Source organism: Leptosomus discolor, chromosome 5 (assembly GCF_034619465.1).
Source record: "Leptosomus discolor isolate bLepDis1 chromosome 5, bLepDis1.hap2, whole genome shotgun sequence".
Lineage (NCBI taxonomy): Eukaryota > Metazoa > Chordata > Aves > Leptosomiformes > Leptosomidae > Leptosomus > Leptosomus discolor.
In genome coordinates this window covers 45,570,555-45,598,234 of record NC_141395.1, presented here as the reverse complement: position 1 = coordinate 45,598,234, position 27,680 = coordinate 45,570,555, and the positions used below count along the sequence as shown (strand labels likewise).

The 27,680-nt window shown below is 36.7% G+C and overlaps 1 protein-coding gene across 1 annotated transcript in view; it reads right to left on the bottom strand.

The window, feature by feature from the left end:
* Window positions 1–27,680, bottom strand: part of PREX2 (phosphatidylinositol-3,4,5-trisphosphate dependent Rac exchange factor 2) — a 186,144-nt gene that overhangs the window by 63,026 nt on the left and 95,438 nt on the right. The window contains exons 17-26 of the mRNA XM_086464959.1: window positions 27,581–27,673; window positions 26,132–26,280; window positions 23,611–23,696; window positions 21,258–21,394; window positions 17,855–17,972; window positions 16,792–16,976; window positions 13,874–14,035; window positions 9,916–10,138; window positions 9,356–9,563; window positions 2,843–3,022 (exon numbers count right to left, since the gene is read on the bottom strand). Coding sequence (XP_086321085.1) covers window positions 2,843–3,022; window positions 9,356–9,563; window positions 9,916–10,138; window positions 13,874–14,035; window positions 16,792–16,976; window positions 17,855–17,972; window positions 21,258–21,394; window positions 23,611–23,696; window positions 26,132–26,280; window positions 27,581–27,673 — 1,541 coding nt within the window. The remainder of the gene's footprint in view (window positions 1–2,842; window positions 3,023–9,355; window positions 9,564–9,915; window positions 10,139–13,873; window positions 14,036–16,791; window positions 16,977–17,854; window positions 17,973–21,257; window positions 21,395–23,610; window positions 23,697–26,131; window positions 26,281–27,580; window positions 27,674–27,680) is intronic.

Below are 27,680 nucleotides of genomic sequence, written 5' to 3'. Positions count from 1 at the left end.
ATGACTTGCAAACTAGAGTCCATCATGGGTTTAGAAGAGATTTGATCTATTTGAGTAGCACCAAAACTCAAACTACAAACTATTTTTCCCTGACGGCCAAAATGTAGTTCATGATTCCATCTCTTCCAGATGTTCATTTTGTTAGAGACGTATAGACATTTGCAACTGTTACTTCAGTGAAAACTTCTATGCATACAAAATTTCACCCATGTTGGTCTAGTAAGGAGATTTGAGGATTAAAATGTGCTGGTGTTTTTTTCTGCTCTCTTCTCTCCAAAATCAATTGCTCTGCACAGAAAATAGATGGAGGACATACCTACTTCTTCAGCATAAACAGAGTAAAAGATAGCCTTCCGTACTAAAAATCCTATGAAGATAAATTTGAATTCAGAATCTTCAGAGTTACTTAGTCACATGAAGATCATTTGGTTTCAATGCAGGAAATGCTTAAGGAATTACCCAGCAGAGGGAGTCTTACAAACCAAAGTGAATAGAAGATAATGTAAAAGCATACCTAAACGATATTTTTACTCACAATCTGGGTTTGGTTTTACAAATGGGCTGTACCCATTCACCAAGATATACATATCTATATTATATATATAATGCTGCAGTTATACATGTACCTATCTGCTCCCTACTTGTTTTCTTTATTTCTGTAAATACAGAAGTGATCTTTTACTAGTTTTGACATACTGACTTACAATTCCTGGCTAAGGTATATGTTTTGGACCTGTGGGCAACCAGGTAAGTGAACAGAGAAAAACTTTCACATGAAGCAGCATGATATAATTACAAGCATATCCATTAAGTACATGAACAGACATCAGTAACAACACGTTCCTAACACAGGGTGAACAGTCCCAAGGAGTATTAAGAATTTCTGGCTGGATATTAAGAAATGTTTTCTAACTAAGTCTATTCACTTATTAAAGTCTCCAAAGGGCAGATGAAGGTTATTTGAAACCAGATTGTGCAAAGCATAAGAAAATAAAAAACAGGAAAATGAGAAACAGATTAGATGTATTAGCTGTATCATTCTGCATTTTTATTGCGTTGTATTGTAAGGTTTAGAATGAGACCCCACAACACAAAATAAGAGCATTCTAATGGCTGAAATTAGACTACCAGATCTAATAACCACCACAGTGGCACTACAGGATCTGGAGGCTTTAAATATAGCCTAACATAATTATTTAAGCAAATAAACAAAAAATTCCCATCTCATTCCAACAGCTGTTCTAAACTCGCACATTTTATTATTATTCTGCATATGGACCCTTCGATTTTATCATTCCTAAACAGCCAGAATGGGCTATAAAGTCCAGAATAAAGAAAGATTTCAAATGAAGGGACATTCATGTTCTAAGTCACACCTTCTTTCTCCACATACAAGTCTTCTGCAAACTGGGGAACTTCCCAGCTGGAGCAAACACAGTCCACTGGAGCAGCTCCTGCACAGTCAGTTTGACACATCATGGACATGCAGAAATCCCTAAATGTACTTCAGCTGGAACAGCACTTTCCTTGTGTGTTTGCCAGGGTCAGAACAAGATGCACTTAATCTGTGCAAATTGTATTTATTTCTGTTCAAATTTATATGTATATTATACGTATACATATAGGGCTACTAAGATGATGAGGGGACTGGAGCATCTCTCTTATGAGGAAAGGCTGAGAGACCTGGGGCTCTTTAGCCTGGAGAAGAGAAGATTGAGAGGGGACCTTATCAACACCTATAAATATCTAAAGGGTGAGTGTCAAGAGGATGGGGCCAGGCTCTTCTCAGTGGTGCCCAGTGACAGGACACGGGGCAACGGGCACAAACTGGAGCACAGGAAGTTCTGCCTCAACATGAGGAAAAACTTCTTTACTCTGAGGGTGACAGAGAACTGGAACAGGCTGCTCAGAGAGGTTGTGGAGTCTCCTTCCCTGGAAATACTCAAAGCCCGCCTGGACGTGATCCTGGGCAACCTGCTCCAGGTGAACTTGCTCTGGCAGGGAGGTTGGACTAGAAGATCTCCAGAAGTCCCTTCCAACCTCTACCGTTCTGTGATTCTGCAATTTCTGCTTCTGCTGTGACAGAGTTCCTATCTACCATGTTGTAGCAATCAAATATTAGCTTATGAAAGAGATCTCAGCAACTCAGCTCTGTAGAAAAATTATGACCCTATTGAGATTCTACTTTTTGAGCATAATAATGAACCATGATAATGAACAAACAATGAACCTTTATTTTACTTGCAGTTAAAATTTTAATTTAGATTTTATATCACGTAGTTAACCAATTTTCTCTATGCAACAGAAGATAATCTTTGTAAGACCAATGCTTGCTATAATTACTTCTTCCTTTTCAAAATTCTTTGTATTTTCATTCACAGTAAACGTGATGCATTATGAATTCTAGAGATGAGATGATGCTACTACATTTAGAGTGGAAGAAGATGAGGAATACATATTGAGAAGCAGATTTATTTTTTTATTTAGATCAGCAAGAGTGGTGGTTCTGGCATCTTGCTTTCCATGGCAGATATTTGGGTTATTGTTGGGGAACACAATAAAAGAAATTATTTCTGGTTTTTATAAGACAGTAAATCTAAAGTGAAGCTTTACAGCTCTGGCTGCGATATCCTATGAAGGTTAGGGATACCAAGATCTACTAACTAACCTGTACTCGTAGAAGAGTTTATTTTACATGTCTCATAACACATCTTAATGCTAGTTATTCCTCTGTTAGAAATGTCAGAATCATTATATTCTGATAGTCTGTATAGCCACTTGACAGTCTACAAACCCAAGGATTTGATTCAGTTGACAAATAGAATATTATTGGTAAAGTTACCTGTAAGAATCCCTGTTGCTGATGGTATCATGACCAGAATCTTCTTGTTCATCACCTGTTACACTGAAACAGACTTTCTTCCCATTCTTTTCCCCCTTTTCATTATCACTGTCTGCCCGTATTAAAGGCTCAGGTGTTTTACGTTCTGATTTGGGAGAATATGTTATTGAAGAAAGAAGGCTGTGAGGCAAAAAAAATAAAAATAAATCCATGGTTTTCAAAAGTGAGTTAACAACAGGAAAACATTTCTCATCAACATCCTCCAACTATTATTCTATAATATGTGATGGGAACATCTTAATTCAGTCCATGTCTATTTGAAACAAGGGAAGAAAGAGACACATTCTGCTGTTAAAAAGTTTAACAGTGAAACTCATTAGCATTATTAAATACTCAGTCTTGTATGAAGACAATGATTCCATCTGGGGAACAAATACAGCACATTCTTGAACACTTGGGGTCAAATATTATATTAACATAACAATTTTTAAACATGAACCATGTACTTCTCAGTACAAATGAAGAAAACAAACCACAGAAACTATCTCTCTGTGAAAAGCATGTATTTTCTCAATTGCTACTGTACCAGACATGTCAGCCTGCATCACAAGCTATTTTACTAAGGCATTTTAAGAACCTTTATTAACATATCTGTGTATTTCCTGGCATTCACAGTGTCTAAGCTGCTATCACTAGTAAAACTGATGACTAATCTACAAGCTTCTGTGACAAGCAGAAAAGTGACATCCAGTCAAGACCAGAGAACTGTGCAGACTGCTACATTTAGAAAATGCACAAATACTGGAAGAAAAAGATTAATATTCTTGGGTGATTAACTCATATTGAGATGTTCCAGTTTACCTTCAAGGTCAGAACAGCTATAATGGGCAATCGTCCTTTAATTCCTATTACTCAAACACCTCATTAGAATGATGTTTTCAAACTAACTTGAAAAGCAGTGTTTTTCTTGCAAAAATTACCTTCTAACAACCTGAAATCGGAAAACGCCAATTAAGCTTTTTTTCCTGTAAAGTACTCAGACACAGTAGCAGGGTTTTATTGTAGGAGCTGTCAGAATGGTCAGCTGGCAAAATTTCTACCAAATAAATGGCAGGATTCAAACATGTTAGATCTTTTTGTTAGAGATAATTCCTACTTCCGAAGGGAAACTATGGAAGATGCTTATCTTTTGTGAACAAAAATGCTGCCCTAATTGCTATTAAAAGATAGCGTTCAGAATTACTTCCTTTACTCTTATTTCTCATCACACGTACCATAGAATCGTGTCACAGAATGGTTTGGGTTGGAAGGGACCTTAAATATCATCTAGTTCCAAACTCCCTGCCATGGGCAGAGACACCTTCCACTAGATGAGGTTGCTCAAAGCCCCATCCAGCCTGACCTTGAACACTGCCAGGGAGGGGGCAGCCACAGCTTCTCTGGGCAACCTGTGCCAGTGCCTCACCACCCTTACAGTAAATAATTTCTACCTAATATCTAACCTAAACCCACCCTCTTTCAGTTTGAAACCATTACCCCTCATCTTATCACTACCCTCACAGAATCATGGAATGGTTTGGGTCAGAAGGGACCTTTAAAGGCCATCCAGTCCAACACCACTGCAGTGAGCAGGGACATCTTTAGCTAGATCAGGTTGCCCAGAGCCCCATCCAACCTGACCCTGAATGTTTCCAGGGCTTCTACCACATCTCTGGGCAGCCTGTTCCAAAGTTTCACCACCTTCATTGTAAAAAAAATTCTTCCTTATATCTACTCTAAATCTGCCCTCTTTTAGTTTAAAACCATTACTGCTTGTCATATTGCAACAGGCCCTGCTAAAATGATTGCCCTCATCTTTCTTATAGGCCCCCTTTAAGTACTGAAAGGTCGCTATAAGGTCTATCTGGAGCCTTCTCCAGGCTGAACAACTCCAACTCACTCGTCCTAATCAACTTCGTGGCCCTAATATTCACGTTGTTACATTATGCAAGGGGATAATTCTTTTTTTAAGTGATTTAGAGTTCCTTCTTTATTTTGTGGGGCTCTGCCAGTTGAAGTAATTCATTCTTAATCCTAACAAAGTGAAGTTTGTTCAGCTACAGTTACATCATGTATCAATTACAGTTACATCAGCTATCAACTTCTCTAATCTTTTGACAAAGGCACTCTAGCAGAAAACAACCTGATCCTAAGCTGTTCTTGAAAGTTGAAGTTTCTGGACTCAGAGCAGCAACTTTTTGACAGACAATGTGTTCAACATCATGTTCAACTATAACATTTTTGAGTATACACAAATAATTTCCTGACTCTCAGGAATGGACAGAGTTTTAAGAAAGAAATTAAGAAACCATATGCTTTGGAAATGCAATAGGGTAGGTTATCCCTATAATGCTGTCTGTTGACTGTATAGCAATGAATATGTAACTCAAATGGTATATCAAGCTTGGTCTCATTGAAATCGTGACCTGATAGATGTTAGCATAGAGTTTGACATTAACTTTAGGGAAACAAGGATAAGTAAGACTTTTTAGCAAATCCTTTCATTATTTCTGCATAACTTTCTCTGGCTAAGAGCTTACAGAAGATAGAGAGATAGATATTTATCCTACATATAGGAAAAGGTATTGATCTGAACTGTGACTGAAATATAGAAAAATTATACAAAAGTTATGGTTCTACTGGACTTTAAAGCAACCTATCAACTAGACAGAAATCTTTTGAGCTACATGATGCCTTAACACTTCATATCAATGTGAAATCACAGCTCAGTTCTTCCCTATCACTTAAGTCACCAGTTACCAGGATTCCACGAGGACAGAAAGAAATACAGGGCCCATATTTTACAGCAGTGTTCAGCTTCAATCTACCTGCTACAACATACATGTTCTTCAACATGTCCTAAAATAAATGTGTTATGAAAACGTGGACCTTAGAAAATTAGTTCTTTGTACTTGTAAAACGTATTTTCTGAATACAAAAATACAAAGGGGAGTCAAAAAGGGATTAGACAAATTCATGGCAGATCATTCTAACAGTGCTCTTAAAACAAAAGGTCCATTCCAAGACAACCTTGTAGCACTGCCTGCTGGAAGATGAAATGAGATAAGGACATACTTTTGCTTTTTCCTGTGTTCCCATTATCATCCACTTCTAGGAAAACAAAAATGGAATTTAGGAAGATCCATTCTGGTAACTTCTTGTGGATTTTGTTGTTGCAAGAAAATAATCAAGAGTAAGAAACAAGCATAATGAACTGGAATTTCACCTCCTGAAAATATCTTCCCCTGAGTAATTATTTGTCAAGACACAGACAGACTATTATATCCTCTTCTTTCATGTGACTGTTTAGTCACTGCTGCCAAGATCACAGTAAAAGACTGATTAAGGTAGCTGGAGCTTTTCCTAAGGGGGCTTTTCACTTTCTCTCAGCACGCAGGCTCTTTTTCTAAGGAAAATTTTTTTGCTGAACTACCATGAATGAAAGCTGAAACTCTGGATAACAGAGTTCTGGAGCTGGTAGTTCCTGAGGTCGCTGAAGTGCTCTCAGAAACCCCATTCAGGGAGTCTAAAACACAAACCCAAACCTGGAAGCAAAAAAACCACCCCAGTAACCACGCTTAAATACATCTTTTTTCTTTAAGTGGTGGTTGTATTTTTTTTCCTTCTTAAACACAGCATATGCACAGTATATTTGCTTTGGAGATGGGTCTCCCCCAAACAAAATTATCTTGGATGTCTGTCTCTCATAGGAGAAATATGTGAATGAGTATTAACTAACAGCTAGAAAGTCTCTGTAACTATGAAGAAAACTTCTATGAAACAGAATAAAATCCTCACATGTGGAATTAATCCTATATGCAACCCAAATCAACATAAACCCAAAAGTATGGCAGAAACAAACAAAACCTACTATGGTCAGTCAAAGCATTAAAAATGGATAGCCACAGGCAGTACAAAAATCTATGCAAGCTGTGAGCTGCTTTGCCTTTTCGTTACTCCACGGAGGCTCAGAAAAAGTTCAAGCATCCTGTATATTCCCAACAGATATCCTTCCAAAAAACAGCTGGGATCATGGAAGCACATTGAGTGCATGTGAACGAAGAACACAGCAGAGTCACCATACAGAAAACAACTTGAAGGATGACTTATTTCTGTGTAACACCTAGCATCGACAGTGGGTATCTAGCAATGGTACTAAAGTACTGGGATACTAGTAAACTATTTAAATGAAGAGTCAGTGGAACTTTGAGAGGTTCTAGAAAGGAGATATATGTCTTTTTTTGTGTATGTGTGTCTCTCTCACCATCAGTACTGTACTTCCTATGCAACCCAACCTCATCAATGAGCCATGACAAACGTTACTATGAAGATAATGCTAGGAGTACACAACCTTCTCTTAGGCATTCCCTTCCCATAATCCACAAGCTCTCGCAGACCTGCTCTTCAGGTGAAACACTGCTTTTTTCCATTCCTTTTCATTCACTAACAGATAGGAGAGGCTAGGCAGATAACACCGCTCCAAGATTTTGACAGTTGAGAGACAAACCGCTACTGACCTCAACACCGAGCAGAAACACCTAATAACATGACAGAGCAACAGTTTTTCAACAGTACTGTTACAAAGGGTACCAAAGAGTCATTTAGTAGCTCAATTTTTTTATTACTCAATATCACATAAATTTACTATTGTGATATTGTGTTCATATTTTCTGTCCTGAGAAAATTATAATAATGAACATTGCTTATAATAATAAGCAATTCAGTAAAGACATCAATTTTATTGTTGCTATGTCTTAACAGAAAACAGAAGTTCTACAGTCTATAAAGTTCAAGGATTGATATATTCAAGCATTTCCTCCTAGCTGATGAAGTATGAGTATATCTAATTAAAGTACAGCTGTTTGATTATCCTATCTTATTACTCCATCTTTTGTTTCTTAGGAGTCCTAGCTTTTCTCTCAAGAGTTAATTAGTAGCTGTAACTATGTTCTAATAAAATACTTCCCTGTTCAGCACTTTTCAGCAGGTCCCTTGGCTGTCCTGTTTCCTATATAGAACCACTTTCCTCCACAGAATTACACGCTGGCAGTACATGCAAAGTTCATGAGGAATAAAGTATGGAAAGTCTCAGTCTTACAAACAGTAAAAAGTAAAATTTGCTAAAAAAATCCGTGCACCTTATACAAGATCTGCAATGAGGTCAGTGTACAGGAAATACATGAAAGAAAAAAAAAAAAAAGGGAAGCCTTGCGTTTACTGTCACAACTGTGTGACTTTCAAAATGAATATATGTATATATATGTGTGTATGAACTGTACACGCAATATATGTATGTGTGTGTGTGTATTTATATACACATGTGTATGAAAGGAAGGCTCAGAAGTTCCTGTGCTTTTGCATCATGGACACAAGGGAGTGGAAAGGAAAGGCATGGCAGACTGGTAACAAGAACTATGTGAAATACTAACTTAACTTCCATATATAATTTTCTGACTTCCTTGAGAAAGAGAGACAACATAGGCTTTACAGAGAGTCATTTTTAAGTACATTCAAGCACTGAAAGTATCTTAAATTTAATTAACTAACTTCATCTTCAGCATGATAATTAGCAGAACTACATAAAAGCACAGAAAACAACATTTTCTTTAAAAAATTTGAGGCTACTCTGACTTTCATTCCTATTGCAGTATGTAATACATTACAATTACTTAATACTGGGTAACTATTACATTACTTTTAGAACAGTACAAAAAAAATTCCCACTCTGAAGTAACTATGAAAGGACAAATCATTGTACAGTCTTCAAAACAACAGGAGAAGCAATGATACGCCACTTTTCAAAACTGGAGATCATGAAATACTGGCTTTTAAACTCAAAAAATTATGTTATTTACATTTTCAAAATTAGTAACTTCTGACATCCTTCTTTATTCTCATCCCAAGACAGCAAATAGCCTAGAAGTCAACCCACTTACCTGACAAATGGAAAAGCAAGTTTTAAATCTTTGTCCTGAATCAGGACAAGCTATGATGAGACTCTGGGTCTCCCACATTCAAGTCAAGTGTCCTAATCACTCAAGAGTGGCTCTCCCTAGATCCATAGTTCCTCATTGTGGCCAACCGGTTTTGAAAAATGTCTAACAAATTAATAATCTTTCTATGGGTGAAAAATGCTTTACCTATAAACTCGTCTTCATGACTATTCAGCAATACCCAAGGAGTTTCCATTCCTAGCGAAATTTTAAATGACATGTGGGCCTCATATTTCTATCACCTGAAAATAATTAGCATTTCCACATTCTAGAGAAAAGCTACAAACTGAAGTGGGGAAAAAAATCACGGATGCTGGGAAAAAACCCAAAATATAATATTACCTACATTTAAATTCTTTGCCTTATTTCAATTCTCTCTGAAGTTAGCATTGATCCTACACTACACAAAAAGGATACCCAGATTTATCGGTACCTTCAATAGAAAAGTTAAAGGCAATCCCAGATGGTAACATTTACTTACTCATCTATTTGACAGACACATGTTTCCACGTCTTTCAGTGCAGTTTGTAATTTGAACAGCAATTTTTGATAGACATCTTGTGTTTCTAAATCTTCTTCTTTTAAGAGGTACCTCAGACCATGGCCCTCTTGCTGGCCAAGAGACTGTCCTGAAGGGGCAGCCATAGTAGTAATGGTATGTTGAACATAAATCATGGGATTCAGTTTACCTGGGAATAATTCAAAGAGGTTACATCATCATATTTTTTTTCAATACAATTTTGAAGTTAGTAAAATACCTAACAGATATTGAAATATTTTCCTGCTTAAAACTTCATGTAATTATTTAATTTGGCATTTTATTTTGCATATCAAAGTCAAGCTATTTAAGGAAAAAAGTTATTGTGAAATTATGAGTAGCCTTTATTATGCTGTAAAATAAACCTAAGTATCAAAAATGGGGGGATTTCATAAAGGCTTGTTCTTAGTCTTAAAATTTGAGACATAAACCTAAAGCAGTTACCTTTTAAGACTCTATATCAGAAGCACTGGAAGTAGTACTTTCAAGTTCAGCTGACTTACCTTGATCAGTGTTTTTATTTTCCTTTTCATGGGAAGAATGTTTCCTGCTGTCTAACTGCACACCAAAGGCACTACCAAGGGACGTTGATGTTTTAGGGTAAGACACTTCCATAACATTGATATGGCAATTGGTTGGACAGAAATCACTGCTGTGAAGTGGTGAAATCTTTGACTTAGCTTGTTTGAAGGTAGGCCAAGCTCTATTTTTTAATACTCTTGAAAACTAGAAATGAGAAAGAAAACAAAACTTTGATTAACAGCTTTTGATGTGTCAGCACTCATCTGACAAAACTTGTGTACCTGAGTAGAAAACAAGAGTTTAAAATATTCCAGGCATCCTTGACTTCAGATGCCTTGACTTCATAATTTCCATCCTTCTCTACATGGGAAAGAAAAGGTATTTTTTAGAAGTTGTTTTTTGAAGTAAATTATATTTACAAATGCAAAAAACCTTGTAACAAGGAGACAGATTTTCCTTGCAACATAATAAAATATTAATTGCCTTCCTGGCGAGAAAGTCTGGAAATGGTCTATGATCCAGTGCTGTACTGCACATGACATTTATAAACACCTGCTGACACAGATGTTTTCCAGTTAGCGTCTTGCAAAAATCTCTGAAATTTTTGCCTGAAACTATAATAAAGAGAGAATTGGAAGCTATGAATTACGAATTTCATATTCAGGAAGGAGGAAGTCCTCCCTAACAGTTTCCTGGGCTGCATTAGGAGAGGTATTGCCAGCAGGTAGAGGGAAGTGATCCTACCCCTCTGCTCAGCACTGGTGAGGCCACACCTAGAGTGCTGGGTCCCGTTCTGGGCTCACCAGAAATAGACAGACATGGGCATACTGGAGAGTGTCCAGTTAAGGGCCACTAAGATGGTTAAGTGACTGGAGGAGAGGCTGAGAGAGCTGGGACTGTCGAGCCTGAAGAGAAGGCTCAGGGGATCTCATCAACACTTGTAAACACCTGAAAGAAAGGTGCAAAGAGGACAGAGCCAGGCTCTTTCCAGTGATGCCCAGTGCCAGGACCAGAGGCAATGGGCACACACTGAAACACAGGAGGTTCCCTCCGAATATCAGGAAACACTTTTTCACTGTGAGGGTGACTGAGCACTGGCACAGATTGCCCAGGAGGTTGTCAGATCTCCCTCCTTGGAAATACTCAAAAGCCCTCTGGACATGGTCCAGGGCAACCATCTCTATGTTGGGAGTTGGACAAGACCTCCAGTGGACCCTTCCAACCTCAACCATTCTGTCATTTTGAGTGATTCTGTAAAGTTAATAAACAGTAGAGCACAAAAATCGCAAACACCATATTTTACAGACTTTGCTAGTCCACCATCTTTTCTCTTCCCCACATATCAGCTCAGCAATGATGAATATTTTTTTCCCCCTCTGATTTATGGACTAATTCTAGTAACAGTGCTTATCCACATCTCCTTTACTATAACACCTAAAATTTTGTGCACATTCTTGAACAGGCTTAGAATTTGGACACTTAGAAAACACGCCTGCTTCAGAATCATAAAAGTCATGAGATCAAGCTCTCCCATTGGAAAAGAAACTCGTAAGTCACAACTAGAATTTCTGTCAAAATGTGTCCTTTCCAGTGCAGTTTGTTGTTAAGGGAGAATTTTTTCTGGAAAAGACACAATCAGTTCCAAGTCTGTGGTATTTTAATCACAGTATCTCTCCAGTCAAAATACTGTACAGACCTACCTCAGCTATGGACCATAGCTCATGCATCAGAATATTTTCAAAGTTAACTTGCAAAGTTCCTTCCCTAATAAATGTCAGTACATTTCCATCAGTCAAATATTGACTAATACTTAGTTGAACAAAGGTATGTCCCTTGTGAATAATAACAGGTTTTTGTGCTGGGATTTAGATTTCCATTTATTTTGGTGTCATATTACTTCAGTCTGATGAACATTTGATTGATTAATTACATTTATATCTTTATATCAGAACAAGATCTGGAAGGTTACAAGAAATACAATTACAGATTTTTTCGAAGGCTGAAGAATGTACAAATAGTTAAGAAGGGCACTAAGGACATTCAATGATGAAAATGTTCCTGCAAGCAGTACATATTTCAGATCTCAATCTCCCACACATCCTGCTCCAGAGAGACCAAATGCCTGGCTACGATTTAATCAGGTCATAAGTCAGTCCCGAAATTCTTTTCATATGTGTTGAGAAACATCTGGGACTCATGGCACTGGACTCGAGGTCTATTATGAGCAAAATGTTCTGATAATAATAATAGTTGGAACTGCAGAAATCTACAGGGTTTCTATTTATAGAATTCGAACTTTCACAGTGAAATCAAGAGCCAAGCTGGGCTCAGGCACTCTGAAACTCTCCTGTAACTATGGTTACCTTTACCTTGCCAAGAAAATGACATATCTATTCCTGAAATTCATTGTGTTATTAATTGACATTAAAAGATGTAACTGTGAAACTACTGATTTTTAAGCAGATGAATTTGAAAGTGCAGTTTGTATCCGCAATATCTGCTTCTAGACAGAATAATCACCACAAAAACCTCCTCGAGGCTGTTTGCTTCACATCCAGCATAACACATTAAATTTCATTTGTTGTCTTGGCTTCCTGTAAAGAGACTGTACATCATGCTCAATTTTTTTGGCTACAGGAAAGGTATAAACTGCCTACATGTTACTTGAACTCTAAATATACTATTATAAATGTTAAAACTAATTAATTTCTTTTTTAAAAAAGATATTTTGACTTTTAATCAATTTGAAAACATAAGGTTTATAATTCAGGCAGGGATCAGAAGAGTTTGATAATGAAGTATCAGAACCTTCTGATGCCTTCTTCTGTGACTCAACTCCTCAGTTTATTCCATTTCTTGTCTAAGAGCACCCTGAAAAGTCTTTGGAAAGCTGCTTTTTGGCATCCACCCAACTGAAGCTACAGGTTTTCCTCACAGTTTTCCCTCCTTTTCCTTTGAAAAGCAAGAAAACATTAACTGCTCTTTTCCGTGCAACTTTTAGAACTGTGTGAAGCTTCCATATTGAACCTCTTTTTCCTTCTCATATTTTTTTCTTTTGAATTTTGTGCATATTGACTCTTAGAACAGATCAGTTTGTAAATGTCACAACTCAGATCCCCAACTGAGATAAGACAGGGCAGAGCCAGTTCTATGTAGCCATTTTGGGCCTACTTCAAACTCGTTCCAAACTCCCAAGAAATAGGTTGTATGGCAGAGAAATCAGAAACCACGATAAGAAAATAAGTTTGCAGTAACAAGTTGGCAAATGGTGGATTCATTTCTGTGCTGCTTAGCTAAACAGCCATAGAGAAATACACTGACAGCAACTTAGAGGTCATACTTTGGGTTATTTATTCATTCACATGTCATTAATTTAGCTTCCAAGTGTACAGAAATCATCACCTTTTTTCCATGTATAATGTTTTATTAGTCCAAGTTAATCTAACAATTTACAGAGCTATTACTATTAATAGTGATGCTAGAAAAACTCATACCAATTTGAAGGGCGTAAAAGATGAATAAAATTAGTATTTAAAATTAAGATGCATTAGAAGGAAAAAACCAATTCTGCTGTTATTGCTTCATTTTTGGTTAACATCTGCAAATTCACTGGAGTATTGGCTTAAGGCATTTACAAGAATGCTGGGCCTTTTGTGGGAAATATGCAGTTGATTGTATCTACAATGGAACACAGCAAACAAGAAAGGATATGATCTACCCAGTGTCTAAAAAAAAAAAAAAGGGATAATAAAGAGCATGGTTTGAAAACAATTTATGCAATTACTCAGTTCAGGCATTCATGCCTCAAAATAGCTAAACTCTCAGCCCTATTTTTGTCATCACAATAGACATTTTTAATAGTTATCCAAACTGTACCTCATTTCCCTGTTATTCCCTTAAAAGACAAGTATCACCAAGCTTAGGACATGCCAGTCATACCTTTTTATAACTAGACATTCTTCGGTAGATATGCTCAATTTTTTCACTGCAAATGACACTGAATTTACTTTGAAGCTCGGTGGGAATCACTTCGTTTAAGGAATTGAGGCTGTCGCAGTTCTGTACAAAATGTTCATCACTTTTTGCCAGTGCTTCAAGAATCTAAGATAATAAAAAGAAGGGCAGTATGTTATGATATGGCTAAGATAACCCCTTACTTATCATCCCTTATTATCAGGCTTTTCAGCTTTAATTATCAGTTGCCTTTTAACATCACAGGCAATGCTGCATAACAGCAATTAATGAAACTTGGGAAGCAAAGAGGGTTCCTTAAATCTATCCCCTGCATAAGTTATATCCATAATAAGCACTTTTATTTGGCTTCTCATGACATTGTCTGATAACGGATTTACTACTAATTTCCTACTAATGTAACCACTATGACTTCTCTGAAATACATTATCTGCTGTATTTACTTGAACAGCACATATTATGCAAAGCTGATAAATTAATTCACTACTTGTAGCAAAACTTTGGTCTGGCAATATAAGCAATACTAGCACATTGAGGAAGCATACAAGGAAAGTGAGTGCTATCATCTTGTATATTCTGCATATATAAACAGGAAATACAGAACACAGTAAGCTATACAGCCCAGCAAAGACTGAAGTCTTGCTATGATGGAAATAGCAGAGCCAAATGATGCTGATAGAAAACTGAAAAAAAGGCATGTTGAAGAGATGAGGGCAGTATATAGCCCCTTTTTTTGGAGTTAGAGTTACATTTCAGGCATTGAGATTCACTGTGTTATGGAACTTGGGAGAAGGCTATTGCTGGTTGGGTCCAACTTTGAAGATGTGTTTGAAAAATAACTTTCTAACAAAGACACACAAAATTCAGATGAAGGCACCTAAACAAGGAAAGGCTCACATTTTAGAGATACTCGAAGTCTGGACAAACAACACATACATATTAATCATAACAGGACTTATGTCTGTAATTCACTTCTGCTACAGTTCATTATTATACTATCCACCATCACAGATATTATATACGATTTATAAGCTTAACCAAGGAGTTTAGAAAAAAAATGACAATGCACAGAAATTTTGGAGTGCAAAATCCAAAGTTTTTAAGAAGTCACAGATTATAAATTACTAGGTCCTGAGAGAATTTATTTCTCAGGTCCACAGCAGGATGAATTAAGGAAAGCCTTTAACTCTTCTGTTTCAGTGTTTAATTACAGCACACACGCCAGTCACTGTGGTCACACTTTTAAGCTTCCTTTATGCCAGGTTTAATTAATAATACAGATTTAAATAATTCAAGTGGGGGATTTTGCAGCTGTATATTAAAATAAGTGCATTCAATACCACTAACTTTTGCAGCACAATTTTGGATACCTTCTCATCATGATAATTAACACAAAGATTTGCACACTATAGGAAAGCAGTCCTGGGTTACTTCAGTCCCCTACTACACATGATGCAGAACAGAGATGTTTAAAAATGCAAAGCAACAATAAATACACAGCAAAGAGAGAAAGAAGCGTATGGAGATAAGCACAAGACCCCACTAAATGCACAGAAAAGTTTATATTTGGAGTATTTAAAACCATCTGCAGACAGTTATATTTGATGAAGTGGCACTACAATTTTTATTATTGCTTTTGAGTTAAGGGACCTGATTTTTCTACTGTTGGACTTTTTGTAGTCATTTAGACCACTATTACTCGATATAAACTTTACATAGTCACATTACATCTCCTTATTCTTTTTTAATCATTTCTAAATATTTATTTATCCAGCTTAAACACGAAGGGTGATGACACTGCATTATTTAAAGCCAGAATCAGCACACTGCAAGTACTTCTTTACTTAACTACTCCATATACAAAAATGGAAAAGTATTTCTTAAGCAGTTAGGAAATGATACCTTAAACATTTTATACAAAACTGTAATTACAGAAGAATTAACATCTTTCAGGCAATGACTTGAAGCATTGACTAGACCAGCTCTAGCAAATCTCATGACATTGGTGCAAGAAGTTACTCCCCTGTCTGTCAACCTGACCTGCTCCAAAGTGGGGGGAAAGAAAAACATGCCCATGCCTCAATCATTTCTGCAAAAGTCAGTACTTTAGTTCACAATTCTGATGGAAACATCAACAGAAAAGGAAATTCGCAGATAACCATACACTCACAAAAGCTTGGGCTTTCATATTTTTATTAAGTGTACTTTGTTAGCATGCGTAGGTGTGTGAAAGATAAAAACAAACTTATTAAGAGCTGTATTACTACATTGTCAATCTGACCCAGACAATACCACATATATATAAAAAATTTCACATCCCATTCATAGCTACCACAGATTTTACCATTTGCAAATATTCACAAAATAAAAACTCCCAAGTAAACTCTAAAGTTGCACTTGTTTTCTTAATTCCTCTATGATTTTGCCAATGTGTGTGCCTGTATATGCACAGCTTTATCTTACTTCCACAGAAAAGACAGATCTTGTGCTACTCCTGTTACTGAAACAAATTTTAAAAGTTGCACGTGCAATTCTGGTGAGATTAAGTAACTTTTGGAACCTACAGCCTACCTTCACCAAGTTTTGACAGTTCAGTGAGCCTTTGACTTTCTTTCGCGTTTTATTTGAAAATTAAGAAAAAAGGGAGAGGGGCAGGAGGAATGGAAGACTTCAAAGTTCTTTAACTCTTTCTCAGTTTAGATGCTTTAATTTATAAACAGACCATAACTTAGTTTGCTTCCTGAGTATACAATCATCCTCTGAAATGTCAGAGGGATAAGATAATAAAAGAAATACACATAATCCTAACAATAAGCAAGAGACAGATGTTGCTGCATTGGTATTAAGCATAGTGAGAATTAATATATACAAAAATTGCTTCATACCTTTGCAGTCAAACTGAAGAATCCCTTTGGTTCAATCATTTTTTCTAACACATGGCACTTTATTCCAGCTGTGCTGTCATACTCATAAACCACTCCATACTCCAGATGAACATTGTCAACAGTCAGACTCACATGATCTTTCTTCCCATCAATTATTGCCATAGTGTTAAATTTGTCAATTACCTCTAGAATAAAGGAAATAACACAAATCAGTCAAGGAGGGTTGGCCATTAAACAAACTAAAAAGGGCCCAGGCAAATGTTTTAGAAACAGGTATGCTCTGATCATTCTATTAAAAAATGTTCATCAAAAAATCCAACTACCACCTGAATGACTTAAAAATCAGAACACCAGTGGGTTTATGGATGCTAAAATACTAGATCGCTGAAGAGGCATGAACACACAAGTCACAGTAGTCTCTCTTTACAAACAGTTATTGAAGGTGACTAATTCAATTTCATCTATAATCCAGAGACAGAAAAAAAAAAAAAAAAAAAAAAAAAGGAAAACTGAGAGCTTCTAAATAAACTAGAAGAAAAGACCATGAAAAGTGTCAACATTCAGAAATTAAACCACTACATCAGCATTTACCCAAAGAACATAAATACAGTTCACAAGTTAACTGTCTCTTTAATTACCATGATGCATATGAATGCAGCTTTATTTAAATGTTAAGTGCCTGAAAATAATCTGAAGGATAGCTGGTTTGTAATTTCTCATGCAGTAGTGACTAATGCATCTAATTCAGCCTTAAATGATCACTAGTCGTGAAAATAAATTAGGTAATTCCTAGGATTATGTATTTTATGAATGAAAATTGAACAAATTTTCCCTAATATGTTCACAGAAGCTTTTTTCTTGAAATCAGAAATACAATAATTTTCAGAGAACAGCATGTTAAATTTACATCTTTAGAATACATAAAAAAAGCAAAGCCTTATGTAAACCACATCTTACAGTCTGCTTGCAATTTCCTCCCTGAAAACAAAATCACTGCCTATATGTTCCTTGCTACTACACTAACATTCTGAGTAATAACACAATCAAAACAAGCATCCCATACCTTCCACTTTGCAGTCGAAGGAATCTCCTCCATCATCTCCAGATGGCTTAGTGTTTGTTTTCTGAAGATCTTCCTGCGCACTTTCAATGCTGTTGTAAACCCATTGTATAGAATCTTGCTAAAAAGCAAGCAAAAAAAGAAAAACAACAAATCACAGCTAGAGATAGCTTTGCAAGTACAATTGATAGCAACTTACTTCACTGCTCTCAAACATGAAAGAGTTGCTTTAATTCCCTGATTGTTATCAGCTTTTTTAATTACTGCCTTCTGAGCTCGAAAAATAGTATTTTGAAAATTACAGAGAATTTTGGTTTTGTCTAAAACCATCTGAAGCATTTTGTCAACTTCTTTTTTATTTCAAAGTATACTGTCATGAGACAGTATGAAGTATGTGACAGCATGACATCCATCAGCTTCATGTCTCTGCCAAAACCAGTTTAAGACATTTCAAATCAAACTGTAGCCTGAAAAACATTTGAGACAAGAAATTGTGAAAAAACAGAGAACACATTTTCACCTTGACAAATGTGCTGTGTGTCCACAAAACTGCAGGCAAATATTACAGAATACCAACCAAAGACAGAGCATGTCCAGTTAATCTATCACCCATGTGTCACTGGCAAGAAGAATATGCACTACAGGCTTTGATACTTACATTTGCCTTTACTACAATTATTTTACTAGATGTTCTGTATTTTCCCTCCAGATTAGCAAAACTCCCAAAAAGGACAGAGTCACAGGCCCCAAAAGTCCAGCATTTTATGTGACTGACTGACATACAAGCACAGGAATAGTGGCTCGGTCATACAACCTCTGAAGAAGCCACGCATACACCTTACATCTTGTTCTCCCCCCTCACTTGCTCAGCCACATGCCCATCACATCCTAAGGGATGTGGAAGGGCCTAACAAGTATGGCATCTCCATACTACTCTTCCTCTTACACTTCAAGAAAAGCTTGTTAGCTAATCACTCCAACAGCTACAGCAGAATAAGTGACACAATTATGACTAATCTGAATTCATAGACTTTAAAAAGAAGTTTGTGGAAGAATTCAAAGTTAAGCAAGGATAGCAAAAGTTTAAGCTGAATGTTACAATTTTCACGTAAAATGCCACGTACATCCGATTCTGCTTTTCTAATATACAATATTCAACTGCTACCTTTATCCCACTAATCATAGATAACTAAATTTTTGTATGATTAAGGTACTATTTCTCTCTAGGTGTCCTAGAATAATCCATGCCTTACTTTTCACTCAATGACACTGAAATATTTTAGTAAGGAAGTTTAACTTTCAGAGCTCTCTGTTGATTGTTGGAAGACACCCATGCACAAGCTGATCAACAGAAACACTTCTGAAACCCACACTTCTTTGCATGTACATCTGAATATTGGCTGCTTATTTATGGAGACTTACAGGTTTGCTTGGCAGCATTGAGACTGCCACGCTAGTCTCCAATAGGAGATGTACATTATACCAAAGGGTTCCTTCATTATTTGAACTTAATATGGCCTAATGGGAGGACTAACAACTTTAAACTGGAAGTCCCTCTTTCCAAAGTTAACACAAGATACAATGTGATACGATTTGGAGCTATGTTCTCCAAAAGCATTAGAGAGGCACAAACTAAGCATAAATCTGTCACATCAGGATTAGTATGACTGCAAAGAAATTGTAGTTCTAAGAAGTAAAATCTGCTTTCAATTTTCTTTATCCAGACAAGCAGAAAGTATATAAACATTGTCCAACAGAAGCTACAGTTATTCACACTGCAAGAATCTGAAATGAAACTTCATGCTCCAGGCAAGCAGGAAGACTCCTCACTCCGAGAAGTGGAATATAGAGGGAACAGAAAAAGATCCCCTTTTAATTATTGCCAACCACAGAACACTGCAACATTTGTGTTAATTAAATGATAGGCTAATGCACTCTACTTACAAAATAGGAGAAATCCATAGTCACCTTCCAAATAATTAAAATCCCAAATTTCTGAATAGGAAATTAAATTTTCTCTGTCTTGACACCAGTGGGAACACTGCCGTTTATTTCAGTCTAGACAGTTCTCCCAAAGCATTTGATAGCACTACATCCTAAATGAAGTTTTTCTTGTCAGTCTGGGGTATTTCCTTATTTGTGATTTGCTGGATTACAGTTAGCTACTTTTTAAGACTGAAATAAATACTCCGCATAGGAAAAACAGTTATGTACTCCAATATTTTACACAAGTGGATAAAAAAAACCAGAGTAATTTTGCATGTCAAAGCATTCATGCCAGCCAAAATTAATCAATCCTCTTTGGATGTCACTAATCTCTATAGGAACTCTAGTTATATACAGAGAGAATGCACTTGCCGTAAAGAGTTTAATTTATCTTTTATTCTAAACAGTTTTGCTAGTAGTACACAAACCACCCTCTCTTTCCTAGAGAACATCTTCCTTTAAAGGATAGGTGAGCTTGATCTTGTTATGTTATTTAACAACTTCAATTCTGGATTAGAGTTTAAACACAAACATGCAGACAAACATTTTCATAAAGACTGTAGTTGCATGACACAGTTCTAACTCACTCTTACTTATAATTCTTATCTCATATCTATGCAGTAGGTGCGGGAGAAGAGTTTCACTCTTCATTTTAATTGGATTTTTCTTCTCAATTAACATGCACTGGAAGAGTTTGTGAAGTTAATTAATGATACTGGTTCACAGTTTATGAAAAATTTGCAGGGACTTGGTAATATTACATTACAGAATCCAGCTGGTTTGGGTTTTCTTCCTTAAATTTCTGTTTTGGAAGCCTGAGATTTTCCCCTAAACTAACATGAAAAAGATAAGAAAAATTGCATGCCTATATTAAAAAAAAGGAAATTTCGAGTCCTTGAATGTATGTTTATTTCCAAGGGTGGAATGCAATGGGAACACAGAGACTTTTATCGAATATGTGCCCTCTGCTCTTTATGTGCTGAAGTGTTACGAAAGTCTGGAAAAAGATCAGCTTTTCGCACTGCATTCTCCTGCTGCTGAGCAGGCAGCGAGCTGTGTAAATCCCTCTCCATCATGATGAGAAAATACCTCCTTATGCTTTCTGCATAGAACTGCAGAAACACTTGAAATGATCCTTTAAAAATACCATATGAAAAAAAAATAGCTATAAGCTTAGATTTATTCAATGCAGAAATGAAATACACCGGGAACACCACCAATATAGTGAGCAATCTTCAGCTGAGCAATCTCCAGCCAGCTCAACTGGCTTCCCTTTTATTTTCATTCACAGCTCCTTTCCCCTCATCCCAGTCAAACACAACAGATATATGGACACAGATACACACCAGACTGTATACTTTGACCAAAAAAGAAAAAAAAATTAGAAGAAAAATCTGCAAGGGTACCCAGTGAGATGTACCTGCATTGGCCGCCTGTACTTCCTGCACGCCGTGACATGAGCAATAACACTTGCATGAGTCTCTTTGCTGACATTAATTCCATTCACTTTGATTATGCATTGGCCAGGGTGGAGACCTGCCGCTGCTGCCACTGTTCCTATTTAAAAAAAACACATAGTTAACAGACTTCTTTTCCTAAACATCTCCTTTAATGCTTACAGTACAAAAGCCTCAGTTTTTCCAATCGGAATCTGCTCTCAACAATTCTTACATACTTCCCCTGACCACAGGGTGCTTCTGCTGTCAGCTGGACTCCACGAAAATGGAGCTCCCCAGCAGATGACTCCATAAAAAGAGAGCAGACTATTTTCTAAAGGCTGTTTTATACAGCAAATGTTGATTAGTAATATGAAAATACGGAAAATTTGTCTTAAAGAAATGGATTTTAAAAGGATAAAAAAGGCTCTAGTTTGAAACTCACTGAATATAACTTAGGCCACTTGTATTCTAAATTCCTTTATATGCCCAACGCTTATGAGCTTCTTGACTTCTTCATGTGTCTCTATTTTACATACAAAACGGAAGCTTTCTGCCAAGTTATAAAGAAGTATCAGAGCATACTAGAGTCTCTTGTTAAATATTAAGTGAAATAGCCAAATTCAAAGACATTTCCAAGGACCCTGTTCTTATTTTAACCTTTTTACCAACTCAACTGCAACAGTGTCTTACAGCTTTAAACAAAATCCCCTAAGATAATCAAGTAGGAGATCTCAAACTTAATTATTTGTTGGGAAAAACAAAACAAACCAAAAACATTATCTTTGAGCAACATAAAATGTATGGCCCAGTGATACATTTTCAGAATGGAATAACCACCTTGGGAAAATCTTCTATCCACTGAATAGGTACTCCAAAAAAAGCAGTGGTCTCCAGGTCTTTTCAGTGTGATTCAAGTGAAAGACAGTCTGCTGGACTATGATTTGAGTTCCAGCTACCTGAATATTCACCACCTCACATCTCTCTTGATCCTGGCACAAAGGTGCCAGGGAAGTCAAAATCTATTGCCTAGAGACTGCAAGGCTGAGGCGCAGAAGCTAGCTGCTAAGAAAGAAAAGGCTGGACTGAATTTGCAGGGGTGACAAATAGAAAAGCTATGTCATGCCTTGTCAGTTGAGCATATGTGACAAGGAAATAAAGAATATACCTGGATTTCCCTCATTTAGGTACTATCAGGTTAGATGATAGCTGCATTTTAAATCTAGTATCAAAGAAAGTCTTCGGAAATTATACCACTACCAGCTATTGCAATCCCCCCAAAAGAAAAGGATTTAAAAATAAACATTTAAATAGGCCTTATTAAACATCTCTATCTCAAAAACAAATCTCTCTTCAAAAAACCCGATGTCCCAATTCAGCAAAGTACGTAAGGATATGCTTTAAAAATTCCAGCTTTCGCAAACCACACAAGCAAGCACTTACATACTGTTAAGGCTAATTGCAATGAAGTATGTGCTTATGAATAAGGATAGGCAGTTGAATTGAGATCCAGGTGCAGAAATAATTATCACATCAGCCTAAAAGGCTGTAGTTTATTAGACCTTCTCTTGAAAATATAATTTCTGGCACCACAGCCTAGAAAAAAAAGTCACCAAGCTCTGTTCAAATCTGGTTGCTTTGCAGATCAGTTCACTTTAAATTCCTCAATTACAAAGGCAGAAGGGGGCAAAAGGGACACAACTGCCCCACAATTGCTGAAAATATAGTGTTAGCTGGCTCTACTATTAACAACATGTGACAGCAATAAAGAATGCTTTCAACTTCTTTTATCACCAGTGCACCAGCCAAGAGTTAGGGATGGTAAGCATTTGACAATCACACCACAAAATGGACAAACCAATATTTAGAAGAAAAATCTGCAGTTACTGAGGCAGACTAGGTCACTAGCACCCTTGAAAAGATTTGTGAAAAGTGCATTTTCTGTAAAATGTTTTCAGAATATTGCAGAAACACAGGGCTGCCTAATAAATTCATGCTCAGGAAGTAAGTGGTTCCCAACACCCATCCACTGCAGAATGTGATTTTGCATCCATCAGCTATTCCTTAGTTTGTAAAGAATGCATGGCTTTAAATTAACTTTCCTACATTCGTATAAATACATATACACAAAAAAAAAAAAATCCAGAATCTATTCAAAGCTTGCAAAGTATAAAAACAACCAAAAAATCTTATTTGTTTGTATTTAATATTGTTTGTTCCTTTGGGGGAAAAAAAATCTGAGCTGAATCACTGGACCTAATTTTGATTTATCTCAGCCATGACATTTAGATATTAAATGTAGATTTACAGCTACTGTTGACAGGTCTTATGGCTTACCTCTCCCAACAGCATGGACAACTGACGGGCCAAAGCCCCGGATTTGGAATCCGAGTCCATCCGCAGAGTCAGGAATCTTCACTGTCCTGATACAAGCAAAGATTCAATACGAATGTAGCAAAAGGCAGCATTTTGTTAGTCAAGACAAAAATGGACAGCAGTAAGTATTACAAGAGCGTAAGACTCCAAACTTTCATTCAGCTCCCTGTTTCAGATTCAGCACCATTCATATTCCAGATACTCTGCACCACTGACATAGAAAATAAGAGCACACTGAGATATCAAAAACACTCAGAGGAAGGCAATACTATGTCGCAGCAAAGTTCAATAGTCTGATTATGACCAAAGCACCACCACAGCTTTAAAATTCCTCCCAAATGGAAGGGACTGCAGTTTGGGTCAGCTGCCACAGCACAGCAACACTGCAAGCCCTGGGAAGGCAGGCAGTCTCCCAGCCAAGAGGATGGAGTCTGGGAATCACAGATCATAGCAGGCCTTGTCAGATGGGCTGCAGAAACCTGCAGAGACTAGATCTGTATTACAATTTAATAACATCTAAGTGTCTGCTCGGTGAGTTTTATTGAAATAATATTTTGTTGCAGTTTTTCTGAGCAGCTATGCAAAGTACTGAGTTTGTAAAGCAAGAATCGCCTACTACTGTTCATATAACTTGCATGCACCTTGTGCTACTCTCCTGCTTGGTCTAAGTACAACAGTAATAAACCTACTGACAAACATAACCAAAAAAACCACTGATGTAAGAATCAAAATTCACATCCACTCCTTAAAATGAAACCCAGAGCTCATGCAAAGTAAGCTAGCATATCCACATGGTATCAGCTCAGGTTCCAGGAAAGCAACACAGCTGCATTAACCCTTATCAGAGCTAGTTAGGTCATGCATAACAGTGCAGATTTAACTTTGCAGGCTCTACGTACAGAGCCAGCTCCATTATTTAAGGGATCTTTGCCCTGAGCTCCATTTGCCAGTGCTATGTCAGACAAATTCAAAATGATGCTGAAAAGTGATTTTAAAATATATTTGGACTGTAATAAACCTGATTTACAATTAGTTTTGAATAATATCATTGCATCATTTCTTGTACTTTTTTCTGCTATACATACTGTTTAGCATTTGGAGATGATTATCAGCAGAGGTGAGATCCAAAACCTAGTGAAGTCTAATTTTTTTAAAAATACTAGAATATTCTTGCGATTAATAAATTTTCGTTTCAAGCATTTTCATAAGTATAGCATTATTTAGTATACATATATATTAACTAAGACTGATACAATCTATATGTTTTCATTCTGAAAATGCTTTGAGAACGTGCTAATGAGCTATGAAAGACCACCACTGCAGTTTAGGCTAAGAATTTATGGCAGAACTGTCTCTTCTGCCAACACAGTTGTGCTAGCTCCTGACAAAAAGCAGGCAGCTTTGAGAAACAAATTCTTCAACTCCTCCAAACTCCTTGTTCACTAGACCATCTCTGTCAACCTTGAAATTCACCCACATTTTCACTGGCAAGTTGTGTCAGAAATTAACCAAGATCTACATTAAAGAAAGGCCAAGATATGCCTTTTGTGCTTGTTACAACAATATCACCTACTGGTTTGGGGGATTTTTTTGTTATTTTTGTTTGCTTGGGTTTTCTTTTTTGTTTTGTTTTGGGTTTGTTTTATTTTTTTTAACATCAGTGCAGATTATCACATTTACGCCATACTACTTTCTTCGCTCTTTTCCCCTTTCTAGGTGCCATTGTATTTCTCAAGACATCTTTGCTTATGGACAGGAGAAATACATCTCCCTTCTACTGCTGAACCAGAGCCATTTCCAAGGCAGTCTGTGTGTTCTGTCTGGTAACAGAGCATGGTTCCTCCTTACCCTGCAAAATTTGATCAATATTACTCCTGACCACTATTTCTTACTCTTTCTTTGCTATGTATAAACTAGTAACAACCGCATTTACTTTATTAATAGACTTATGTACTTATCGAACCGAGTCATTAGGCCTAACTTTGTATTTCTTTTACATAATGAAAACTGCACTCAGGTAGGAACAGTCAGAGCTGTGTCCAGCAATGCATCTCTCATAAAGCTGGGGAACTGTTTACTTGCTCCTGCTGTTTACACAGCCAGCACACACATTGAAGGGGCTCATTAGATCAGAGTCTGGTTTCTGCCAAACCAGCAACTAATCCCCAGGCAGAGGAATTTGTTTAATAAACACAATGAGAGATAAGTGTTCAAAACTGTCCATACAGTTAAGGAAACTTCATTTACACTTGCGATTCCTGCATGTATTTAAAGGGGCAGAGCTGATGATCTAAAGCACTTGTGTTTTGCTTTTGCTGACTGACAAATGCAATAAAACAAAATCAAGGCAGATCAAATCACTTAACTTCACAAAGTCAGATTAGATACAGCAGACAGTAGTGCTGTCTGAATTTCCACTGGTCTTTTAAAATTCACTTCAAGTGTAGTTTGTAAAAATTTCCCCAAAGGAATGACAACTTACTCCCGTGGTTTAGTGCTCACAAGAACCCGCAGAGGCTTTCTGCTGTTCAAACATGCTTTCAGGAGGCAATCCACTTCACTGAAGGGTCTCAGAAAAACCAGGTCACCGTTAATTGCAAAGATTTTTTTCCCAACTTCCAAACCTGCCATCTAGGGAACAATAACAGATATGTCTACATTTGCCTTTATAACCACTAATGTGTTTCCTTCCGCTGGCATGCAACCCCAACAGGAATAATGACATGCACATTTATTTACATTCTTTATGCTTCCTTCACATACCACGCACAAGACTTACACCACAAAACGCTTCTAGAACTGGTTAAATTGATGTGAAGGACACAGTAAGCACTCATTCTGAAGAGACCTAAATATAAGACCTAGTCTTAATTGACAGTATTATAATATCGGTTAATATTTGTAATAATTAACACAACAGCTTTCATTGAGACAGTTTATCTTTTTTCTGATGTTAGCCAATTTGTCCAGCCATCATTCTCCAAAGGAACTAAAGCTTCTTTTCATAAGGAAAGACCTGATTAATATTTTAGTACATGAATATTTATTAAGTTCCAAAACAGAACAATATCCTGAAACATTTTACAGCCTTTTAGCCAAAGGTATGGCAAGTCAAACTGCATACAGTTTTTAAACTCCAGTCTAACAAGAAAGGACCTGTAACCAGCCAGGTGGCAGGAGCAGACAGAGCAGCTCAGGGCACAGGTTGAGCCTTAGCACCATCTGAGACCAGGGGAGAACCTGACCGCTAGAAATCACCCTGGATATGGCTCTATGGCTGTATGATATTATTGATCTGCTGTACATATTTTTATCTTAAATTTATATTCCACCACGAGATTTAGAAAGGCTTGAAATCTAGGTCTAATTTTTTTTCTCTCACAGAAGAGATTCATTCTTTATCTTTACATGTATAGACACTCTTATGCAGTTCAGTAGAATATGAATTTACCCAAAGAGCATTTGAAGCAATACTAACAAACAGAAAGGCTGTAATTTATTCATGCAGATTCTCAAATTCTTGACTTTATCCAAAGCTTGATAGATCCTATATTATGACATATATCAAGTGCAACTCACAGACTAGCTTTATACTCATTTCATCTTGTACCAAAAATGTTTACTCCACTCATGATTGATGTAATCACCATAATGTTATAAAATGTATTAAAATAAAATGATAACTTTTGTATCACCACTCAATATAACAATTTATCTGAGCAGAAAATGAGTGTTGATAATGGTCAGAGCAATATTTTAAATGAAAAAAAGAAACCAAATCAAAAGAAAAAAGTGAACAAAAAAAATCGTAACCACAGCTTTCTTCGAAAGTTGTCACTGTTACCTTCTACTACAATAGAATTTCCTAACTGATGTACACACCTGTGATCAAGTGAATAAAACAGGGAAGACAATTTATAATACTTGATACCTCAGCATTTGATCCTTTCTCCACCACTTTAATAATTGGCACCTTATTTTTATCTTCTAAACCAAAACCATAAGTGCCTTCATTAGATTTAATCTGAAAA